Raw genomic sequence first — 20,827 nt, 5'->3', positions numbered from 1 at the left:
AAAAGATATAAGTGATGTACTAGAGCAAATGACAAACTACTCTGAAAGATATAAGTGAAGATCAATGAGTAGTCGAATAATTGTGCAAATATGTGAAGACTCTCTAACATTAAGGAATTTCAGATCTTGGTATTGTATTCAAACAGCAAGCAAAACAAAATAAAATGACATCGCAAGGATAGCACAACTCATGTGAAGAAGCAAAAACTTAGGCTCAACCGATACTAACCGATAGTGGTTGAAGAAGAAAGGTAGGATGCCTACCGGGGCATCCCCAAGCTTAGATGCTTCAGACTTCTTGAAATATTATCTTGGGGTGCCTTGGGCATACCCAAGCTTGAACTTTTGTGTCTCCTTAATTCCTCTCATATCATGGTTTCTCTTTTTATCAAAAGCTTCATCCACACCAAACTCAACAAGAACTCGTGAGATAGGTTAGTATAAACCAATGCAAAACCTTATCATTTTCTACTGTAAGAAATCACTAAAATAATTATTAAACATTGCACACTAAATTCCTCTACATATTTAATACTCCTATCCTCAAATAGAATCATTAAACAAGCAAACATATGCAAACAATGCAACCATAACAGCAATCTGTCAAAACAGTACAGTCTGTAAAGAATGCAAGATTCATCATACTTCCCTAACTCCAAAAATTATGAAATAAATATCCCACTGTAGTAAATTTATCAGATCTCATTATGCAAAAAGTTTCAACATTATGACATTCTCTTACTTTTCTAGGGAATTTTTGCAACAGCGGTAAACTTTCTGTTTTCAAACAGCAACATGTATACTAGCAAAATAAGCATGGTAAAGGCTATCCTTGACATTTTTATTGGAACTAAAGATGCAAAACATTATTCTAAATAACAGAAAGCAAATACTAACAAAATAAAATGACGCTCCAAGCAAAACACATATCATGTGGTGAATAAAAATATAGCTCCAAGTAAAGTTTACCGATAAACGAAGACGAAAGAGGGGATGCCTTCCGGGGCATCCCCAAGCTTAGGCTCTTGGTTGTCCTTTGAATATTACCTTGGGGTGCCTTGGAATACCCAAGCTTAGGCTCTTTCCACTCCTTATTCCATAGCCCATCGAATCTTTACCCAAAACTTGAAAACTCCACAACACAAAACTCAACAGAAAACTCGTAAGCTCCGTTAGTATAAGAAAATAAAACCACCACTTAGGTACTGTAATGAACTCATTCTAAATTCATATTGGTGTAATATCTACTGTATTACAACTTATCATACCCTCCGATACTACTCATAGATTCATCAAAATAAGCAAACAACACATAGAAAACAGAATCTGTCAAAAATAGAACAGTCTGTAGTAATCTGTATCAAACATATACTTCTGGAACTCCAAACATCCTACAAAATTAGGAAGTACTAAGAAATTCGTGTACCAACCCAGAGCAAAACGAATTAGATCAGAAGCACATTTCTGTGAATTAACAAAACTAATTTACTGGATGCAAAAGTTTCTGATTTTCAGCAGGATCAACACAACTATCACTGTAAGCTATCCTAAAGGTCTTACTTGGCACTTTATTGAAACAAAAGATATAAAATATGATTACTACAGTAGCATAATCATGTGAACACACAAAAACATTAAGGATAAATATTGGGTTGTCTCTCAACAAGCGCTTTTCTTTAATGCCTTTCTAGCTAGGCATGCTGATGGCAATGATGCTCACATAAAAGATAAGAATTGAAACATAACGGGAGCATCATGAAGCATATGACTAGAACATTTAAGTCTAAGCCACTTCCTATGCATAGGGATTTTGTGAGCAAACAACTTATGGGAACAATAATCAACAAGCATAGGAAGGTAACACAAGTATAGCTTCAAGATTTTCAACACATAGAGAGGAAACTTGATATAATTGCAATTCCTACAAGCATATGTTCCTCCCTCATAATAATTTTCAATAGCATCATGAATGAATTCAACAATATAACCAGCACCTAAAGCACTCTTTTCATGATCTACAAGCATAGAAAATTTACTACTCTCCACATAAGCAAAATTATTCTCATGAATAATAGTGAGAGCAAACTCAACAAAATAATTATCATGTGAGGCATAATCCAATTGAAAACTAAAATCATGATGACAAGTTTCATGGTTATCATTATTCCTAATAGCATACAAGTCATCACAATAATCATCATAGATAGCAACTTTGTTCTCATAATCTATTGGAACCTCTTCCGAAATAGTGGAATCATCACTAAATAAAGTTGACACTCTTCCAAATCCACTTTCATGTTCATCACAATAAGATTCAACATCCTCCAAAATAGTGGGATCACTACTTCCTAAAGTTGACACTCTTCCAAACCCACTTTCATCAATATAATCATCATAGGTAGGAGTCATGCTATCATCATAACAACTTTGCATATCAAAACTTGGGATGCTAAAAATATCATCTTCATTAAACATAGCATCCCCAAGCTTGGGACAAACATTAATTTCAAAAAATATATTCTCAAATAATTCATCCCCATCAAACATAGCTTCCCCAAGCTTGGGCCGTTTCATATCATAAGCATAATTACTCTCATCATTAAAAATATGGATAGCACCAATAGTAAAGCAATTATCATCATCACAATTAGTAGGAGCAACATCATTTGGGAGGGATACCTTTCTACCTTTGTTACTCCTTCTTTTCTTTTTCTTCTTCATATTATGTGTGGGTTCAACCTTCCTCTTTGAGCTCCTTATTGATGAGATTGGTTGAATAGAAAGCTCCTCCTCGTTACCTGGTTCATCATGATAAATAATAGGAGGATATTGGGAAGTCTCTTCCCTTTCATTAGTATTCTCATAATCTTCTATTTTCTTTCTTTTCTTTAGGTAATTGGCAATATAAGGATTTTCAATGCAATTCTCCACACAAAACATATAAATATCCTCTAGATCAAAATCAAGAAATCTATCAAGATTAAATTTTGTAATACCCTCAGTTATACGTTTCATTTCTTCATACCCCAAAATAAGACTAAGCTCTGTATGATGCCCAAGGGTAATCAAGCTATCACAATTTTTGGACACGATTCGATCATAAAACAATTTGCATTGGAGATTTAAATGACCATGTTCATTGCAAAGTTTACAAGGAGAGCGAAAAATATTGAATCTTCTAGCACACTCATTAAGACTTTCTTGCAAACCTTTAGTTTTTAAATACTTATGGCTCTTGCAGTATCTATTTTCTCTATTTGGTGTGTCCATGCAAATCCAATCTACTCCACAAAAATCAACATGCTTATAGGAGACATTCTCATCATAACTAGTGCAATCATCATTAGTACTATGGATATTCAAAGAGTTCATACTAACAACATTGCAATCATGCTCATCATTCAAAGATTTAGTACCAAGCATTTTAATGCATTCTTCTTCTAGCACTTGAGCACAATTTTCCTTTCCATCATACTCGCAAAAGATATTAAAAAGACGAAGCATATGATACAAACTTAACTCCATTTTTTTGTAGTTTTCTTTTATAAACTAAACTAGTGATAAAACAAGAAACAAAAAGGTTCGATTGCAAGATCTAAAGATATACCTTCAAGCACTCACCTCCCCGGCAACGGCGCCAGAAAAGAGCTTAGTTGACGGGGTGCGAGTGTCGCTTACCTAGCCTCCCCGGCAACGGCGCCAGAAAAGAGCTTGATGTCTACTACACAACCTTCTTCTTGTAGACGTTGTTGGACCTGCAAGTGCACAGGTTTGTAGGACAGTAGCAAATTTCCCTCAAGTGGATGACCTAAGGTTTATCAATCCATGGGAGGCGTAGGATGAAGATGGTCTCTCTCAAACAACCCTGCAACCAAATAACAAAGAGTCTCTTGTGTCCCCAACACACCCAATACAATGGTAAATTCTATAGGTGCACTAGTTCGGTGAAGAGATAGTGATACAAGTGCAATATGGATGGTAGATATAGGTTTTTGTAATCTGAAATAATAAAAACAGCAAGGTAACTAATGATAAAAGTGAGCGTAAACGGTATTGCAATGATAGGAAATAAGGCCTAGGGTTCATACTTTCACTAGTGCAAGTTCTCTCAACAATAATAACATAGATAGATCATATAACAAGCCCTCAACATACAACAAAGAGTCACTCAAAAGCCACTAATAGCGAAGAACAAACGAAGAGATTATGGTAGGGTACGAAACCACCTCAAATTTATTCTTTCAGATCAATCCATAAAAGAGTTCGCACTAGAATAACACCTTAAGACACAAATCAACCAAAACCCTAATGTCACCTAGATACTCCATTGTCACCTCAAGTATCCGTGGGCATGATTATATGATATGCATCACACAATCTCAGATTCATCCAACCAACACAAAGTACTTCAAAGAGTGCCCCAAAGTTTCTACCAGAGAGTCAAGAAAACATGTGCCAGCCCCTATGCATAGGTTCATGGGCGGAACCCGCAAGTTGGTCACCAAAACATACATCAAGAGGTACGTGATATCCCATTGTCATCACAGATAAACACGGCAAGACATACATCAAGTGTTCTCAAATAAAGACTCAATCCGATAAGATAACTTCAAGAGGGAAACTCAATTCATCACAAGAGAGTAGAGGGGGAGAAACATCATAAGATCCAACTATAATAGCAAAGCTCGCGATGCATCAAGATCGTGCCATAGAGAGAATATGAGAGAGAGAGAGAGATCAAACACATAGCTACTGGTATATACCCTCAGCCCCGAGGGTGAACTACTCCCTCCTCGTCATGGATAGCGCCGGGATGATGAAGATGGCCACCGGTGATGGATTCCCCCTCCGGCAGGGTGCCGGAACGGGCTCCCGAGAGGTTTTTGGTGGCTACAGAGGCTTGCGGTGGCGGAACTCCCGATCTATCTTGATGTTCGATGGTTTTAGGGTACGTAGGGTTATATAGGCGAAAGAAGTCGCCGGGGGGTGCTCGAGGGGTCCACGAGACAGGGGGTCGCGCCCTGTAGGGGGGCGCCCCCCTATCTCCTAGGCTCCTTGAGGGTCTTCTGACTTAATCTCCAAGCCTCCAGGATGATATTCTTCCAAAAAATCACGATGCTGAAGGTTACATTCCGTTTGGACTCCGTTTGATATTCCGTTTCTTCGAAAAACTGAAACAGGCAATAAAACAACAATATGGGCTGGGCCTCCGGTTAGTAGGTTAGTCCCAAAATGATATAAATGTGTAAAATAAAGCCCATAAACATCAAAAAGGGGTAATATAATAATATGGAACAATCAAAAATTATAGATACGTTGGAGACGTATCAGGCAGCGAGGGCAGCCCGACGCTCGGCGCGAGCTCGGCGAGCATCTGCCATGGATGCGGCGAACGATGGAACGCGGAACCGCGGAAGAAAGATTCCGGCGCACCCCTACCTGGCGCGCCAAATGTCGGATATGGGGTTCCGGCAAAACCCTTAAGGTTCGAACTCTGGGGTGCACGTGAAGATCTACTTCCTGTCGATCCACGTCCCAACGCCTCACCGTGAATCTGAGCTACACGATGAACAACACGAGGGACACGAGGTTTATACTAGTTCGGGCCACCGTTGTGGTGTAATACCCTACTCTAGTGTTTGGTGTGGTGGATTGCCTCTGGGGCTGATGATGAACAGTACAGAGAAAGAACAACCTCGCGAGAGGTGTTCTTGAGCTGGTGCGGTGTTCTACTTGGGATGGATCTTCCTGCCTCTAGATCAGATGATCCTTACTGTGGTGGCTAGCTCTATATATAGAGGCCCTGGTCCTCTTCCCAAATATTGAGCGGGAAGGGAGCGAACAACGGCCATTTTGAAGGGGAACGGCTAGTACAAGCTATCCTGACTAAAGTTGGTTTTCGATTGCCAAAGACACTGGCGATGACGTCGTCTTGGGCTCCACGGTGACCTCCGTCCTGTCGCTCTGCTGGTCTTGGTCTCGTTGCACCGATATGGTAACCTTTGCTTAATGCATCGGTACTCCGCGCCTGCGCTTGCCCCCTTTGCACCAAAGAGGAAACGGGGACACTACACTGGCTGGCGCCCGCCTGGTCTTGATCGTCATGGCTTGCGTCATGAGCACCTCGCGAGGTATCCCTGCCTTGATCTCTCCGCCTCCTGGCGAGCCTGCCTGGTGAGGACGCCCCTGAGAAAGCCTTGCGTCGTCCGCCCTGCGAGGCTTGGACCCTCGCGAGGGTCTTGAGCTTGGGTTGACGAAGACGGACCGTACTGGGCCACTGCTTGAGCCACGCCGTAGGCCACAGCCAGGCAAGTCTGGGGACCCTCGTTCCCAGAACGCCGACAAGTTGTTGTAGTTTGCCATTGAGAGAATGTAGCGGTCTATGCATGTGATAAGTGTAGCTCTATACTGTAAATGAATAATGTAGTTTGAAATAATGAATGGGTCTACTTAACCCCACCGAATAGTGAGGTTCGTCTACGTAACACACTTAACTGCAAAAATACGGTATTTTACTCCTGAAATATTCCATGTCGTCCATGGTACTCTTTGGCGGTGGTTTTAACCTTGTGGCGGTGTTCACCTAATTAATGAGCCGTGTGGATGAAACAACCTCCAAAACTATCCCCATGTGTGATTAGGACGGTATTTTATACTTATAAATGACAAATACAAGTTTTTATAATTAAGGGGGTTAAGCATGCAAACCCCAGTACTAGGGGATGTAAGGATATATATATATTTATTTATTCCTTGAAATAATTGCATGTAAGTATGTATGTGCACCTCATTCACAATGATGGGATCATCCCTGCTAATAATGACATAATTAAGCAACATATCCACATCGACCCACACTGCTATGTAACCATACAACTCTACTAAGTCATCATCCCCACGAATTTTAGCCAACTGTAATGAGAAAATTTTAGCCAACCCTAAACAGACCCCCCTGGTTGGTTTAAACTCCTATTGTTGGGACACGCGGTATGATACTCTAGCGCCAAATAAAAAATTTCAACCGTGCAACCAAGATCATACTACTGGGGATAGATCACGGGATCGGGTTTACCACTAGAAGAAGCAGTCACCGCAACGGAACTAGAGTTGGTGATGCGTGTAACCAATCAGCGGAGACGTCTCCTCCTTGTGTAGACGATCTCCCGTGAATAGTTCCTCACGGATCCCTCGAACAGTCTCTCGTGGATGCCTCGAACGGCTTTTCCAAGCACCGTAGACGTGATGCCTCCAAAGTATCCACACATACGAGGAATAGTTTCAAGCAGCGGACTGCCAGGTTTGGTCACACATGGGGGCGTGGGGAGTGGCATCAACAACTATGTGGGGTGGAAAAAGATCAACCCTAAGAGGTGCGCCCACTCCTCTTTATATAGACCTCCGAGGTGGGTTTAACACTTGAGGCCCACTAGGAGTCTACACCCAATTTCCTCTCAGATTCAATCATGTAGTTATGAATCATGCAAATCAATATTCTAGAGACATAGCATACACCATATATATAGCATAAGCAATGGAAAGGAAAAATTAAGTATGTCATAAGCAACATAATAACATAGACAACTAATTAACCTAGCCTCAACATATACATAATTTCCTAACCCTGAAAGCAAAGACACATAGTTTTCTTAAAAGGAAAGATTCATCAGCATCTGGACCAAATATTTAGTATAATAGTTTGATTACACTCTAATCATTGTCATAAGTCCATGACTCCACATTGCCTAAGTACGTTGTTAATCCCATTGTCCGCTCATCACAGACACAAGTACGGTCCGACAAACAACCTTAGCCGGGAAAGCTATTAGGCAGCGTCGACCAAGTCACCTTCACTGAGATCACTGCAAAATCAGTCTATCTCTCGGGTATTATGCCCATTGGTCTTCGCCTTGAAGGTACAACAAAGTTTTGACTTGGAACTGGATGACGGTGTGTGTACCTTGAATTTCAAACGTATGAAAGACATCTTCATTACCGCAACCAGATACCTCTTCAAGCCACAAGACTCGATAACGACGCCATCAAACAGTCGGATCTCTTTATAGAACCTGCTAGTAAAACATCTGAGAGACATGTTGAAACTGCCATGCAATTCTGATATAAGAACCTCTACAGTTGCCTCGACCGCGTTGTGAAGACATGCTAAAGTCATGCCGACCGCACCACCACAGTTGCCACGGATGTTAATTGTGAACGGCCGATTCCATGTGCTCGTGATGTAAAAATCTTTTGCGCCGTCGATCAGTTGTAGGTCATCTCTTTCATGTCTGCCTCTTTTGATCCTCATGTCATACTCAATTATTGCACAGTTCGCCAACTCCATCCCTCGCCTAGGGCCACTAGCCATGCAAATGAGAGAACCCTACAGAATTGATATTGTAATTAGTAGCTCTTCCTATTAAAGTAAGAAATATCTAAAGCTAAATACTTCCATTATAATGCTTCACTTGTAAAAAAAACATTTACTTAAACCTTACAACCTATAACCGTGGTCTTTGTCACATATTAAACAAAATGGGTACATAGCGCATAATGGCGTGACTTGCAAAAAATGGCCCAACATTTGGTTTTGTTTCAAATTCAAATTATTTATTTACCTAAGCCTATGTGAAAATAGAAATAATGAAGCGAGTGTTCTAGGTTGGGATCATTAATGTTATGTATTTTTATATGCCCATAAAAAGAGGGAAATCAATTTCAGCAAAGCAAACAAGAATCCAAAACAATTCAACTCGATTTGGTCTGGGATACATCATACTCCATTCGTTTCATAATTTAAATTTGTCTTCATAGTAAATCACAATTTCATAACTAACTTGTACAATCTAATGCATTATACTATTATTCTTCTACTCGTGCACAAACTGATCACATGGGGAAGTATTTTTCCGTTGGTAAGACAAAATATTACATTGGCCCAATACCAGAATAGATAATTGTGGAACAACAACAACAAATATGTTATTTCTATAGTTATTAAAATTTCAAGAGTGAAAATTGAGCTTCATGCTTACCACTCCCTCCGTTTTTAAATATAAGGTTTTTTTAGAGATTTCAATAAGTATACATGAATGTATATAGACGTATTTTAGAGTGTAGATTCATTCATTTTGCTCCATATGTAGTCCATATTAGAATCTCTAAAAAGGGTTATATTTAGGAACGGAGGGAGTACATAATTCAAGAACACAAATAATACAAAATTCATAATCTATCATAATTAATGAAGTAAAAGAGAATAGTTTTGCAGTATTCCATCAATTAAATTTAGCGTTCGATGCATGTGTTAAGTTTACCTATATATTTTAAAATGAATAATGCAATTTTAAAATAAGGAATCTACTTAACCCCATGAATAGCAAGGTCCATCTACTTATGTACAAAAACATCTAGTATCTGGCTCCCAAAATATTCCATACCATCTAAATGATAGACTCTTTGGGGACGGTTTTGCCCTTGTGGCAGGGTCCATCTAACGACCCATGTCGTTGAAACAACCTCCAATACTATTCGAACTAGATGATACCCGTCTGTTGCTACATGAACTGGTTGCAAAACATATTGCAATGAGATTTGGTTGTGTAAAATGATATGAGAATTAAAACTGTAAATGCACCATATTTATATTTGATTATTGTATAGTAGAAAACCATTTAGATGGGTATGTCACATTACTAATATGCATGGTAGCATGTCGAGGTGGGCCTTTTCTCATGCATGATTGTATGTTGTGGCAGGCCCTTTCATGCATGGTTGCATGTTGAGTTGACATGTTTTGCATGTTAAAAGAAATAGATTAGTGGAGATCACCTATTTAGTTATATAGGATATAGGATGGGCGGAAATTGCCAATGGAGGCCGAGCTCCAGGGAGCTCGATATTTTTCAAAAGTCATAAAAAAATTCAAAAATTCAAAAAAAATACATGGAAACATATACGTTTTCTGCACGAACGTGTGAAAAATCATTTGATTTTGTTTAAGCTGTACAAAAAATAATTCCGGACCAACAACAAAAAATATTGGCTCATCTTAGAAATACACTTTTGGCTTTTTTCTATACACCACGTGTGAAAGTATATGGTTATGAATTTTCGCACATACGTAATACACATGTGTGTAATTGTTCAAAAAACATTAAAAAAGTCGCGCTTTAGAAATTTGGTTTTCAAAACCAGCTCCCTGGGGCTTGGCCTCCAAAAGGCTGCACCCATAGGATGTGTGCTTTTAATGGGCGGATTCACGCCTATAATTAAGGAGGTTAAACATGCAAACCTCAATACTAGGGAATGTTAGGATGGATTTATTCCTTGAAATAATTCCACCTGAGTATGTGTATGCACCTGCGCCACAATGATGGGATCATTCCTGCAAATATTGACGACATAATTAAGCAACATATCCACTTCATCCCGCGCTGCTATGTATCCATATAACTCTACTAAGCCATTATCCCCAGGAATTTTAGCCAACTCCAATGCGAAAATTTGCAGCATGTTACAACAATCTTTCATGCCCTTTGTGGGATCTGAAAACATCATTGCCTCCAACCGAGCTTCATAAAAATGAAGTTATATTGTAAGTTTATATCTAAAATTAGTGCGGTAAGTAGATACATGGCATTAGAAAAGTAAAAACATGTCGTTTGAGGATTACATGTCCCTATCTGAATTTTTCCTTTTCATCTACTAAGTAAAAACTATCTATGTTCATTTCACAATGAATTTTGCTCCGCCGAAAAGTTTTTCTTTAGGAACGTGTCTAAACAAATTTTTTTGTGCATCGTGTCTACACAAATTGTATGTTCTTTTTCATGTTTGTATGTCCTCATTTATCCCTGAACATACATCACTTGTCATCTATTTAAACAAGATTGGTGCCTATGATAAGTTAACTGGATGTTCTTCATCCAGTGGTGCTGCAACTCAATACCATATAGTATCACCGCATGCAGAAGAGTTTGGGAGGAGAGCAACCTTCACCCTTCTACGCTCTAATGGGTATGAGATAAGACTCAAGTCTCACCTACAAGCATATGGGGAAATAGGATTAAACCACTTAGGAATTTCCACTGGATGGGATAAGACTAATGGTCATACTATAAACTCACCTTTATATGACAAAATGGCAGGTATAGATGCCCAGAAGTCAAGGAAAAAGCAACCTCACGAGGTGCTAGGGAAAAACAAGATGTCCAAATATGGAATCACAACACCCCAATACACTGCAGCTATTGCACTACAAAAAGGGATGTATGTTGAGAAAAGTTGGTATTAAGAGCATCTACAACCGGGCACCCCAAACCTGCCTCAAACGTCTGGGCAGACGGCCCGGTCATTGACCGGTAACAAAAAAAACGACCCAGATGGACGCCTCAAACGGGCCTCAAACGTACGGGTTGACCGGAACCCCTCATATCCAGCCCAAATGTAGGGTAAATATGGGGGCGCCCAGCGCGTCTGCCACGTCAGACCCGGGCCACACTGGCCCACCCGACCCCACATATATTTCTCCCCATTCACTCCCTGGACCAAACCCTAACCACTTCACTTCACTCCCCTCAGCCACCCAAGCTCCCATTCGGTGATCTCCGGCCTTCTCCAGCATGGCGGGCAGCGGATCCGAGTCCTACACCTCCAGATCCCTCGACCCTGAGCTCATCCCATGCAGCCCTGAGGAGGAGATGACCGTCCGGCTTGCGCTCCGCCGCTCCCAGGAGGAGGCCACCCGACGATAGCACTTGGACTCCTTCCGTCGAGAATCCATTGCGCCCACCCAAATGCCGCATGGATTCGGCGTGTGGTGTGGCATCGCTGCCTCACCGGAGGCGGTGCGGTCCATCTGTCATCCAAACGCGGTGGCGGATGCGCAACCCCTCCGTTGGCGCACCGAGGCGGAGGACGCACCATAGGCGTCGTCGGTCGCAAACATGGTACGACGTACCCCCCCCCCCTCCCGAGCAAGGCAGCGAAAGCCCCCGCGGCGCCGACGTTGGTGAAGTGGAGTCGCATTCTCCGGCGCCCTGTATGGCACACCAGTCCGGGGGCTGCAACCGTGTTGTGGTGGATGTTGCCGGCTCGTCCCAGGACGGATCCATAATCAATCTGACGTCCACCGGCACCGTTAGGGTTCCGAACTACGACGAGGAAGAGTAGGGCATGGGAGATGGCAGTGCCTTAAGTCCCATGAGCTGGCTAGTGTCCCATGTCCTACTCTACCTCGCCGACGACCGGACCAACACTCTCGGGACCGCAGCTGGCCGCCGGAGAAGGGCACGGTGAAGCCGGACGGGCTCCGCTTAAGATTAGGTTTACATTGCATGTAATAGTATGAATTTGAGGTATCCGTCTGTGGAATGAATTATTTGAGGCGTGATCGGTCACTGTCCCTGGACGCGACGGGCGCGTCTATGAGCGTTTTAGGGGTCAGATTTGCCAAATCCATTTATAGATGCTCTGAGGCTACAAAGCTAAGGAGGAGAGATGCTTGAAGACCAACAGGGTGAGGAGGGACAATTATAATAACTTAAAGAGCTACATCCACAACGAACCAGGTATACTCTTTCCTTTGCTAGCCTTCCAGACTGTAGAACTTCAACTTCTAAATGATACTTGCTAGGATTTGTTTTCAGTTGTGAGTTGTCACAGCTATAAGGCTTCCGGTGTGGACTAGTTCAATCTGATTCAGGTTATGTAAAATTGTGCGGCAGTTACAAATCCAAAAGTTTTTATAAAACTGGTATGTAAGAACAACATTGACTAGAAACAATAATCTATATAAAGTCATCTCCAACGTCGACTCGTAAACCTCTCGCATGCGTCCGGACAGTGGAAGCCATCCAACGCTGGTCTGTATCGGTCTGCGGCGTGGTCCTGACACGATTTGTTCCGCAAATCAGAGACAAACGTGGGGCTTTGCGGGAGTCTGGACCGCTCACAAGTATGCCCCACCATCTGTCGGGCCGGGCCAGGCTTCTGGCCGGGCCTACCAAAGCCCGATGCAAAAAACCCAGGCCCGAGCCCCGCCCATCATGCTAAAAGCCCGCCGGGCCTAGGGCCTCAAACCAGGCCTCTTCGTTAACACGCAAATATGATGGGACCGGGTCTGGCCCGGCCCATCCATCGGGCTTGAAATCTAGGCCCGAGCCCGGCCCGTGGACAAGGTCGGTCGGGTCGGGCCAGGCTGCCTATGTCAAGGTCTACTCACAAGCCCTCTTCTGACCGTCTTGGCTCACCCAAACCACCCACCCGCCCTTCCTGCGGTTTCCATCCAATGCGTCGTGTAGCTTACCACGTCACATTCATGCCCGCCCAGAGCATGGAGCGGCCGACATTGATCCCGCGACTTGGCCAGACGGGAAGGCGGCGCAGACGGACGCGACCTCTCGAGCGTCGCCGCCGCTTCAATGCGGACGCCGCGTCCCTAGAAACCAACTCTGACCGTTGTGCCTCATTGAAGCGGGCCGACCGGCCCTCCGCCTAGCTTCGCTCCGGCGCCGTCCAGAACTGCACCATCCCGAGCACCGCACCATCCTTTTCCTCCTCTCTGAGCCCTTTTTCCTCTCCGAGCCCAGCGGTGATGGCGAAGTCCTGGTTCTCCGCGCCGATAGGCGGCAATGGTAGAAGTTCGTCGTCAGGCGGATCATGGCGTCGCCGCACTCGCTCACCTGGCCGAGCCGCATCCACGATGGTGGGCTCCTCCTGCAAGGAGGAAATAGTCATCTCATCCAGTGATGAGGACCAGCCACAGCAGCGGTCCCGTCTCTTCACGAAGGCGGCTCCGACAGGCGAAGAATTCGTCTGTCAGATGGGTCCAGTGCTACCGTCGCCGGCCCGCGTGAAGGAGGAGCCACCGTCCCCATCGCGTGTGCGTTTTAAGCGGGAGCCGACATCCCTACTCCAGCAGGTGAAGGACAATCCGGCGTCCCTCCGTGCAACCACGGCCTCCACATCGGCGGCCGCGTGAAGCAGGAGCCGACTTCCCAGCGCCTCCTCCGCGTGAAGGACGAGCCGGTGTCACCCCTGCCGTATGGCCGCTACGTGCGTATCGACGGGCCCTCGTCGCCACCACGACGCCACCGCCGGCGGACGAAGGAGGTGTTGCCGCCCACGATCGCCAAGGCGCGTGACCGCATCCTCCACTACCTCGGAGGCGGTAGTTTCGGCGGTGCCTCCAGCTCTCGAGCCATGGTATCCGAGGCTGAACGCGTGGCGCGGCAGCAGGCGAGGTACGACTGATTAAATGCCGGTCGTCGCTCCGCGTTCACCAAGACAGACGTGGCGCCGGAATAGGTCCACAACGACTCGGACCTCGCCGCGGCGTGGGCGCTCGACCGTCCGTCACCACCGTGGAGACGGCCGCCAAGCGCCGCTGCCGCCAATGCTACCGTCGCCTTGATGGCGAGCTCCCCAAGATCGAGAAGGAGTGGTCGCTTAGCGACTGCTCCGCCAATGCTGGCAGGGGCAAGGCCGCCACCAGCACCTTTAGCAGTTGCCAGGGCGGCCCTTCACACCGCGCAGTAGGAGGCAGAGTGACTCCTCGGCGACCGTCAGGCAGCCGCCGGACAAGACTGCCGTGAACCTCCAGCATCCTTGCGCCGCTGGAGGGACAACGATGACGAAGATAGCGGCACGGACGCCAACACGGTGCAGCAGGACAGGACGACCACGCTTACGAGGTGGTCATCCGATATAGGGTTTAGTGCTATTTTAATAGTTTTTAGTAGAACGGTCAAAATATTATCCGTTTATATAAATTATATTAGAACTTGAATAAATTCCGTCCGGTTTGCATGAATTTCATCCGTTTTTCTTTTTTTGCAATGTATAGGGCTATGGTTGGGTGGCGTTCTCTCGTATCTGTGCCCGTGGACTCCAGTCCATTCCCCATCCATAAATATTTACGAGTTGCCGTTGGAGATGCCCTAATCATGATCAAATATTGACGTGGAAAAAGGTATAACAATGGCCAAGGGAAAAAGTCGCATAGGAAAAGAGATGAGTAGTATTGGTCACTTACTCTCGCTACGGTCTGCGACGCGATAATCCCTTTTCCAGCCAGAACGACGCATGCCCCTGTAGATAGAGCCATCACGGTGACTGCTCTGTGGAATAGCATTAACTTCCACGGTGTAATCGATGTCGCTGACTTCTTCTTCGTCCTCCATGATCAAGATTTCAGTCGTACGACCCTTGGTTGCGCTCCTTGGATCTTCCCCGCAGCCACTGGGGTTCCCATCTGTGACCTCAGAGGAAACACGACGGACAGGCGGGACGAGTCGTCGCGCAAGCGCTGGTGGCCACCAGCGAGATGCCATGGAAGAGAGGAGGCGTCGCTAGGGAGAGGAGAGGCGGTGCATTGGGGCGGCGACGTTAGGGTGTCGGAGGGGGCGTAGAACGGAAAGAGGGATCTGCATCTGAGCGGGCAGCGGCGGCTGCCGATTTGTATTATTAACAGATTTTTTGCGATAAAGGCTCAGAGTATGATGGTCGTGATCGTTTTTTTTTAATGCGTGATCGTATATATTTTATAGGTCCACTTTTTTTTATAGGTCCACTTAAATGATAGTATACCGTAAAAATTTACACAAATATAAACATAAAAGTTAAATTTCATGAAGCAATACTTTTTCCTTTTTAATATTTTTTGTGGAAAGACAACGCCCATATAGTATATATTAAATACCCAAATTCTAAAAAAAGCCCTTGAAAACTTTCTTAGAATAACAAGAAATTAGAGGCAAGTCCTTTTAAGGAAATTAACCGTCTTCTTTCTGCATCCATCTGAGCTCGCCGTGAGCAAAGCTAGCTCGGACCTCTGGCTCATGCAACCTTGCTGAAACCCAGAAGTTTATACAAGAAGTGCCTGAAAAGTTGTCAACATAGACCAACATCTTGGAGAAGCCGACACCAAGGGTGGCCCGAAGATAATCCAACTCCGTCCAACCATATAGGGAAAAAAAGCTCATAAAGAAAAAGATGCAATACGAGGGATCCAAGAGCTAGCACACAAACCCATGACATCCATGCATTGATCCATATGGAGCGGGCGTATATGAAATTATTGGTCCAAAGTATACCCTTGACAAAAAGAAATACTTAGAGGGTGCTTGGATACGTTTTAGTCCCATGACTAAAAGTAATGGGACTAAAACTTGCTAGCCTCACACATGCTTGGATACAAATACTAAATAGACTAAAATGAGTTAATGAGCATTTATTATCCTCCAAACCCTCCAATCCCGAACTCGCATATGTTAAAGGAGAGGAGTTAAATGAGGAGAGAGAGAACTAATCCACATTTTAGTAGGGTTCCCCTGACTAAAAAATTTTAGTCTCAAGACTAGTTCTAGCCTCTCTTTAGTCAGGGGTGATTGAAACTTTAGCCTCTAAAAGAGACTAGTTTTAGTCAGACTAAAAATAGTCCCTTGGATCCAAGCATGACCTTATGTTCAGGCAGATAGCTTAGCTAGCCAGTGTGGGGGATCTCGGCGACGGTGTCAATGAAGATGCGGACACGCTCGGACCTGTAGTCCTTGGTGACCGGCGAGCCGACGGGGAGGACGACGATGTCGGCGTCGGGCTTGTCCGTGAGGATGATCTCCTTGGCCTTCTCCACGCTCAGCCCTACCACCTCCGGCCACGACGTCTTCTTGTTGGTGGCTACCTTCTCCGAGCAGCTCATAGCCGCAGTGGCCATGATCACTATGATCAGACCCACGATGATCACACTAACCCCAGCAGGACCCTTTTGACCTCCCATGGAGTAATACTTTCCTGTGTGATGTGTTTGCCCAATCAACGTGCTATATGTGACAGCTAGCTATGTGATCGATCCCCGAACAACACTACTCCTATTTATAGGATATAAATATACACTGGAGTAGTATATGCGATGTTAGTATTCCCTCCGTCTCAAACTTCTTGTCTTATATTTGTCTAGATACGGGTGTATCAAGTCACTTGTCTAGATATCCAAGACAAATTTTTTGAAACGGAGGGAGTACTAAACTGATCGCGAGCTGGATCAGTTGACGATCCATGATGTGAAATTAAGTATCTGTCCCGCGCATCGAGTCGTTGACCAGCTGGCCCAAATTAATGCTCGCTAGCACGCATATGATGGGAGAATATCCAGTATCAAGACGCACGTGCTCCCATGCTACAATTTCAAAAAAGTCAATTCTAGTTTCAAAAAAAAAAACTTCAAAAATGTTAAGGTTCACAAGGAATGTGTCTACAACTGCTGAAAAATTCAGGTTGAAAATCGAAATTTACAATGAGAAATAAAAAAGACAAATCCAGATATGAACAGTGTCAATTCTGTTTTTGACTTTTTTGACACTTTTCATTCCAGATTTGTCGCTTTTGTTTCTTAATGTGTATTTTGAATTTTGATCTGACTTTTTTAGGGGTTGTAGTCACATATGTTGTGAACATTCACAAAAAAATCAGAAATTCTTGAAACATTTAAATTTGTTATCTCAAAGTTGGTATCATGGGAGCATTTAAGGTGTTGTATCACTTGGTACTTTTCCCGCATATGAGTATATGACCATTGACAAGAACGGCATACGTACTCCCTCCGTTCACAAATAAAATGTTTTCAGTTTTATGAAATCGAATGTATATAAACATGTTTTAATGTATTTGTTTATTCATTTCAGTTTATATGTAGCCTATTTGAAATGTCCAACCTTCGCAAAAAAAATATTTGAAATGTCCAAAACATCTTATTCGTAAACTGAGGGAGCATACTGATGGCGATGATACAGAAAGTATTATCCAAAAGTCCATGCATTGCGCATGCATTATTCTTAACTGAACGTACCCTCATATTCGTTTTTGCTTTGTCAGTACATAAAGTAACAACCGTACGTGGTTCATATCTCGTTCTTGCCTCCTTAGAAGTAAATTCAGAAGAATACTTGGCGCGTTGAATGTACATGCGTGGTCAAAACAAACAGCCACGTACTCAAGATTTGACCTTGGGAGTAGCTCATATCTCGTCCAATTCAGCGGATATATCGAAGATTTGATGCTGTCAATATATTGCGTTCGCAAACTGACCGAAATGTAAGCTTTTCTCCTCGCTCGTTCTCCACAAACGCATCCTCAAGGCAGATTTTCTAGCCCTTAAGAGATGGCTGCACGACGGAAGAAACTTGAGGCGTGTTTGGTTCCTTTTGCATAGCTTCACGCTGCATCGTATGCACCATCCTGGCTGAGTCTAGCCTGTTTGTTTGCTAGGCTGTATGAGAAATCGGCACGTACTTCCCAAAAGCATGACGGCGACCGAATTATTTCAGGTCAAGCACACACCAACCCGTCATCCACCAAAGCCTGCACCACCAGCGCCCCATGATGCCGCCGTGACCACGGATGGTCGTGCCGAGCCGGCATAGGCGTGCCTCCCCATCTGTGACCTGGGATGCTAATGTATCCTAATCCTATATGCACAAAATAATTTAGCAATTGTAAAAAAATAGAAGAAATTATGATTTTTCAAAATCATATATGTCAAGTATTGTGCTCGTAAAAAAAGTTTCGCCAAAAAATAACCCCCGCTGACTTTAGGGCAAAAAACAAAATTTTAAGGACAAACTAGCGAATAGTACTTGTATACAGCATTTTGATTTGTATTTTTCCGCCCAAAATACATGAAAGTCATTCCTTGGCGAACCTTTTAATATGAACACTATACTTGACCATATTTGATTCCAGAAAAGGTTACATTTGACTTTTTTTTCCAATTATTAAATTATTTTGTGCATGCAGGGTGCATTGGCACCCGGGTGCACCATGGTATTTCGCGCGCAACAACCCTATATGCATTTTATGCCGTGTATTCTTGAAACTGCCAGTCAGCACCGCGAGGACTATTTCTTCAAAAAAAAAAGTGACAGGCACTATTTCTTCAGTTCTATGCTACAGTTTGTTTTCGAGCCGGGCCAGCCCAAGCACGGCCTGCAACACTGTATTAGGTAGTTCGTGCCTTCCAATTTTCTCCCTTTTCAGATCAAGCCCTGTCTGTTAGGTCATGTCAGGCCAGTGTAGCCCGTTTTACTTCATGGTGTGTTGTGCTTTGGACCGTGTCGTGCCGTCTAGGTTTCCTACTAGCCTGATGTCAAGGTGTGTTTAGCAAAATACCTAACAATAGTATGACAACCACACATAATTTGGCAGTGAGATATCACCCCAGGTTACCAGGTTACCAGATGGACAGGAGCACGAATTTTACCTACTTCGGGATCCCACGTACTACCAAGTAACAACCCTACTCTTAAGGGCCTGTTCGCTTCAAAGGATTTGTAGACTTTCCAAAGGAATGTTCATTCCATAGTTTTCAGTTCCTTCACTGGCGTTCGGATCAAGGGAATCAGCTACAGCGTTCCTATGGAAAAGTTCGTAAACAGTGGCCATTTTACAGGAATCTAAACATCTGGTCTGAACCAATTTTTGGGCGGAGGCCCGAGGCAAGCCAACTCGCAAGCCAAATAAAATATTCCTTTCGCATGGGTGGGAGAGAAGCAATACCAGCATGCAGCGATTAGAACACTTGATGCCTGAATAAAATACTCAATACTGTTGCATCAGTAGTACGGCTCCTTTGCTCATACCTCTGGACAATTTCCTGTGAACCGAACACCCTTTATTCTTCTATTTTGCGAACTGCAGTAATGTACTGTACAGCCAACCGCATTCCTATACTTTTTTACATCCCTTTGTTTTTCTTACCTGTGTATCGAACGGGGCCTAAGTGTACAAGTGGTGTTTCAGCGGGCTATGGGTCAACTCGCCGAGTTGGAGATGGACGATCTAGACAGGGTGTATAGATTGGATCTGCTTGGCTGGACTAAGTAATCAAACAGATAATGAGCTTTTGGAGATCTTGGAGATCCAATTAAAGATTATGGAGATCTTGGATCCGATTGAAGATTATTTGCTCCTGTCGGCTCGATGCCTATTTATTGGGGTTTGGGTTAGGCCTTGTGCAATGGGAGGTGCTTAAGAGAGGTGTTTAGAGAAATAAACCAGGCTTTTCTTAAGCACCGATGCTTATTTATACAGGATAGACGCTTAACTAAGCATCTCTTCTATAGAAACAGGCACCGGTGCTTCAAAAAAACCTGGTTTATTTTTCTAAGCATCTCTCTAAGCACCTTCCATTGTACAAGGCCTTAGTGGCTTCGGTGGTCACCGCCCTCGTCTCCGTCCCCATTTAAGAGCCAGAGTGAATTGCAAAAAGCATCGACACTTCAGGCTAGGTTTGCAAGAACCACACATTTACGGAATTGTGCCAAAAAGCACTAATTTTTTTCATAATTTTTTGCAAAAAACACTAGTTGTCGGCTCTGGGCGTTTTAGTGACGATTATGACAGATGGACCCCGCAAATGATGACGTGTCATAACTGTTTAGGCTAGACGTCGTTATAGATATATTTTTACCCAAAACCCCCTCACTTCTTTAAAAAATAAAAAAAACACCCTGTGGTCAACACCAAGCCCCTCTCTCCCCGAGCCGCCGGCGTCCCCATGGCCTCCCGGCGCTGCCCCTCCATCACCGGGCCGCCCTCCGCCATGCTCCGCACCGGATCCAAGCACATCGGCCTCACCGCCCCCGCCCAGCACCAGATCCGGCCACCGGAGGCTGTAGCATGGCCACCGGATTGGCCTCCACTGCCCCCGCCCTACAGCATGGCCGCCGCCGCCGCTGCTCGCGCTCGTGCGCGGTCGGTGCTGCTCACTCCTGCCGCTGCTCGCGCACCTGTCGCGGCCGGCGTGGTAGCTGCTCCCGTGCGCGCCCGTCGC

The 20,827-nt window shown here is 44.2% G+C and overlaps 2 protein-coding genes across 4 annotated transcripts; both read right to left on the bottom strand.

Annotated features, from left to right (window-relative positions):
- Window positions 1-7,502: 7,502 nt before the first annotated feature.
- Window positions 7,503-15,440, bottom strand: LOC123116478 (uncharacterized). 3 transcript variants are annotated; one of them, XR_006457089.1, is made up of 3 exons: window positions 15,035-15,440; window positions 10,292-10,384; window positions 7,503-8,380 (listed from the first exon to the last, which is right to left on the bottom strand). XR_006457089.1 is itself a non-coding variant. In XM_044537429.1 (3 exons), the coding sequence occupies exons 1-3, from the start codon at window positions 15,330-15,332 to the stop codon at window positions 7,868-7,870; spliced, it is 1,023 nt and encodes a 340-aa protein (XP_044393364.1). In that variant the 5' UTR covers window positions 15,333-15,440; the 3' UTR covers window positions 7,503-7,867. The 3 variants fall into 3 exon arrangements, 2 of the variants coding, with proteins under 2 accessions (XP_044393364.1, XP_044393365.1); XM_044537429.1 differs by having other exon boundaries at window positions 10,360-10,571; XM_044537430.1 differs by having other exon boundaries at window positions 10,360-10,384.
- A 446-nt stretch (window positions 15,441-15,886) lies between these two features.
- Window positions 15,887-16,821, bottom strand: LOC123116477 (subtilisin-chymotrypsin inhibitor-2B). The gene has a single exon (XM_044537428.1). It carries the CDS (start codon window positions 16,775-16,777, stop codon window positions 16,484-16,486), a length of 294 nt encoding a protein of 97 aa, XP_044393363.1. The 5' UTR covers window positions 16,778-16,821; the 3' UTR covers window positions 15,887-16,483.
- Between the last annotated feature and the right edge of the window lie 4,006 nt (window positions 16,822-20,827).

Source organism: Triticum aestivum, chromosome 5B (genome assembly GCF_018294505.1).
Source record: "Triticum aestivum cultivar Chinese Spring chromosome 5B, IWGSC CS RefSeq v2.1, whole genome shotgun sequence".
NCBI classification, from domain to species: Eukaryota; Viridiplantae; Streptophyta; class Magnoliopsida; order Poales; family Poaceae; genus Triticum; species Triticum aestivum.
This window is presented reverse-complemented; position numbering and strand designations above follow the sequence as displayed.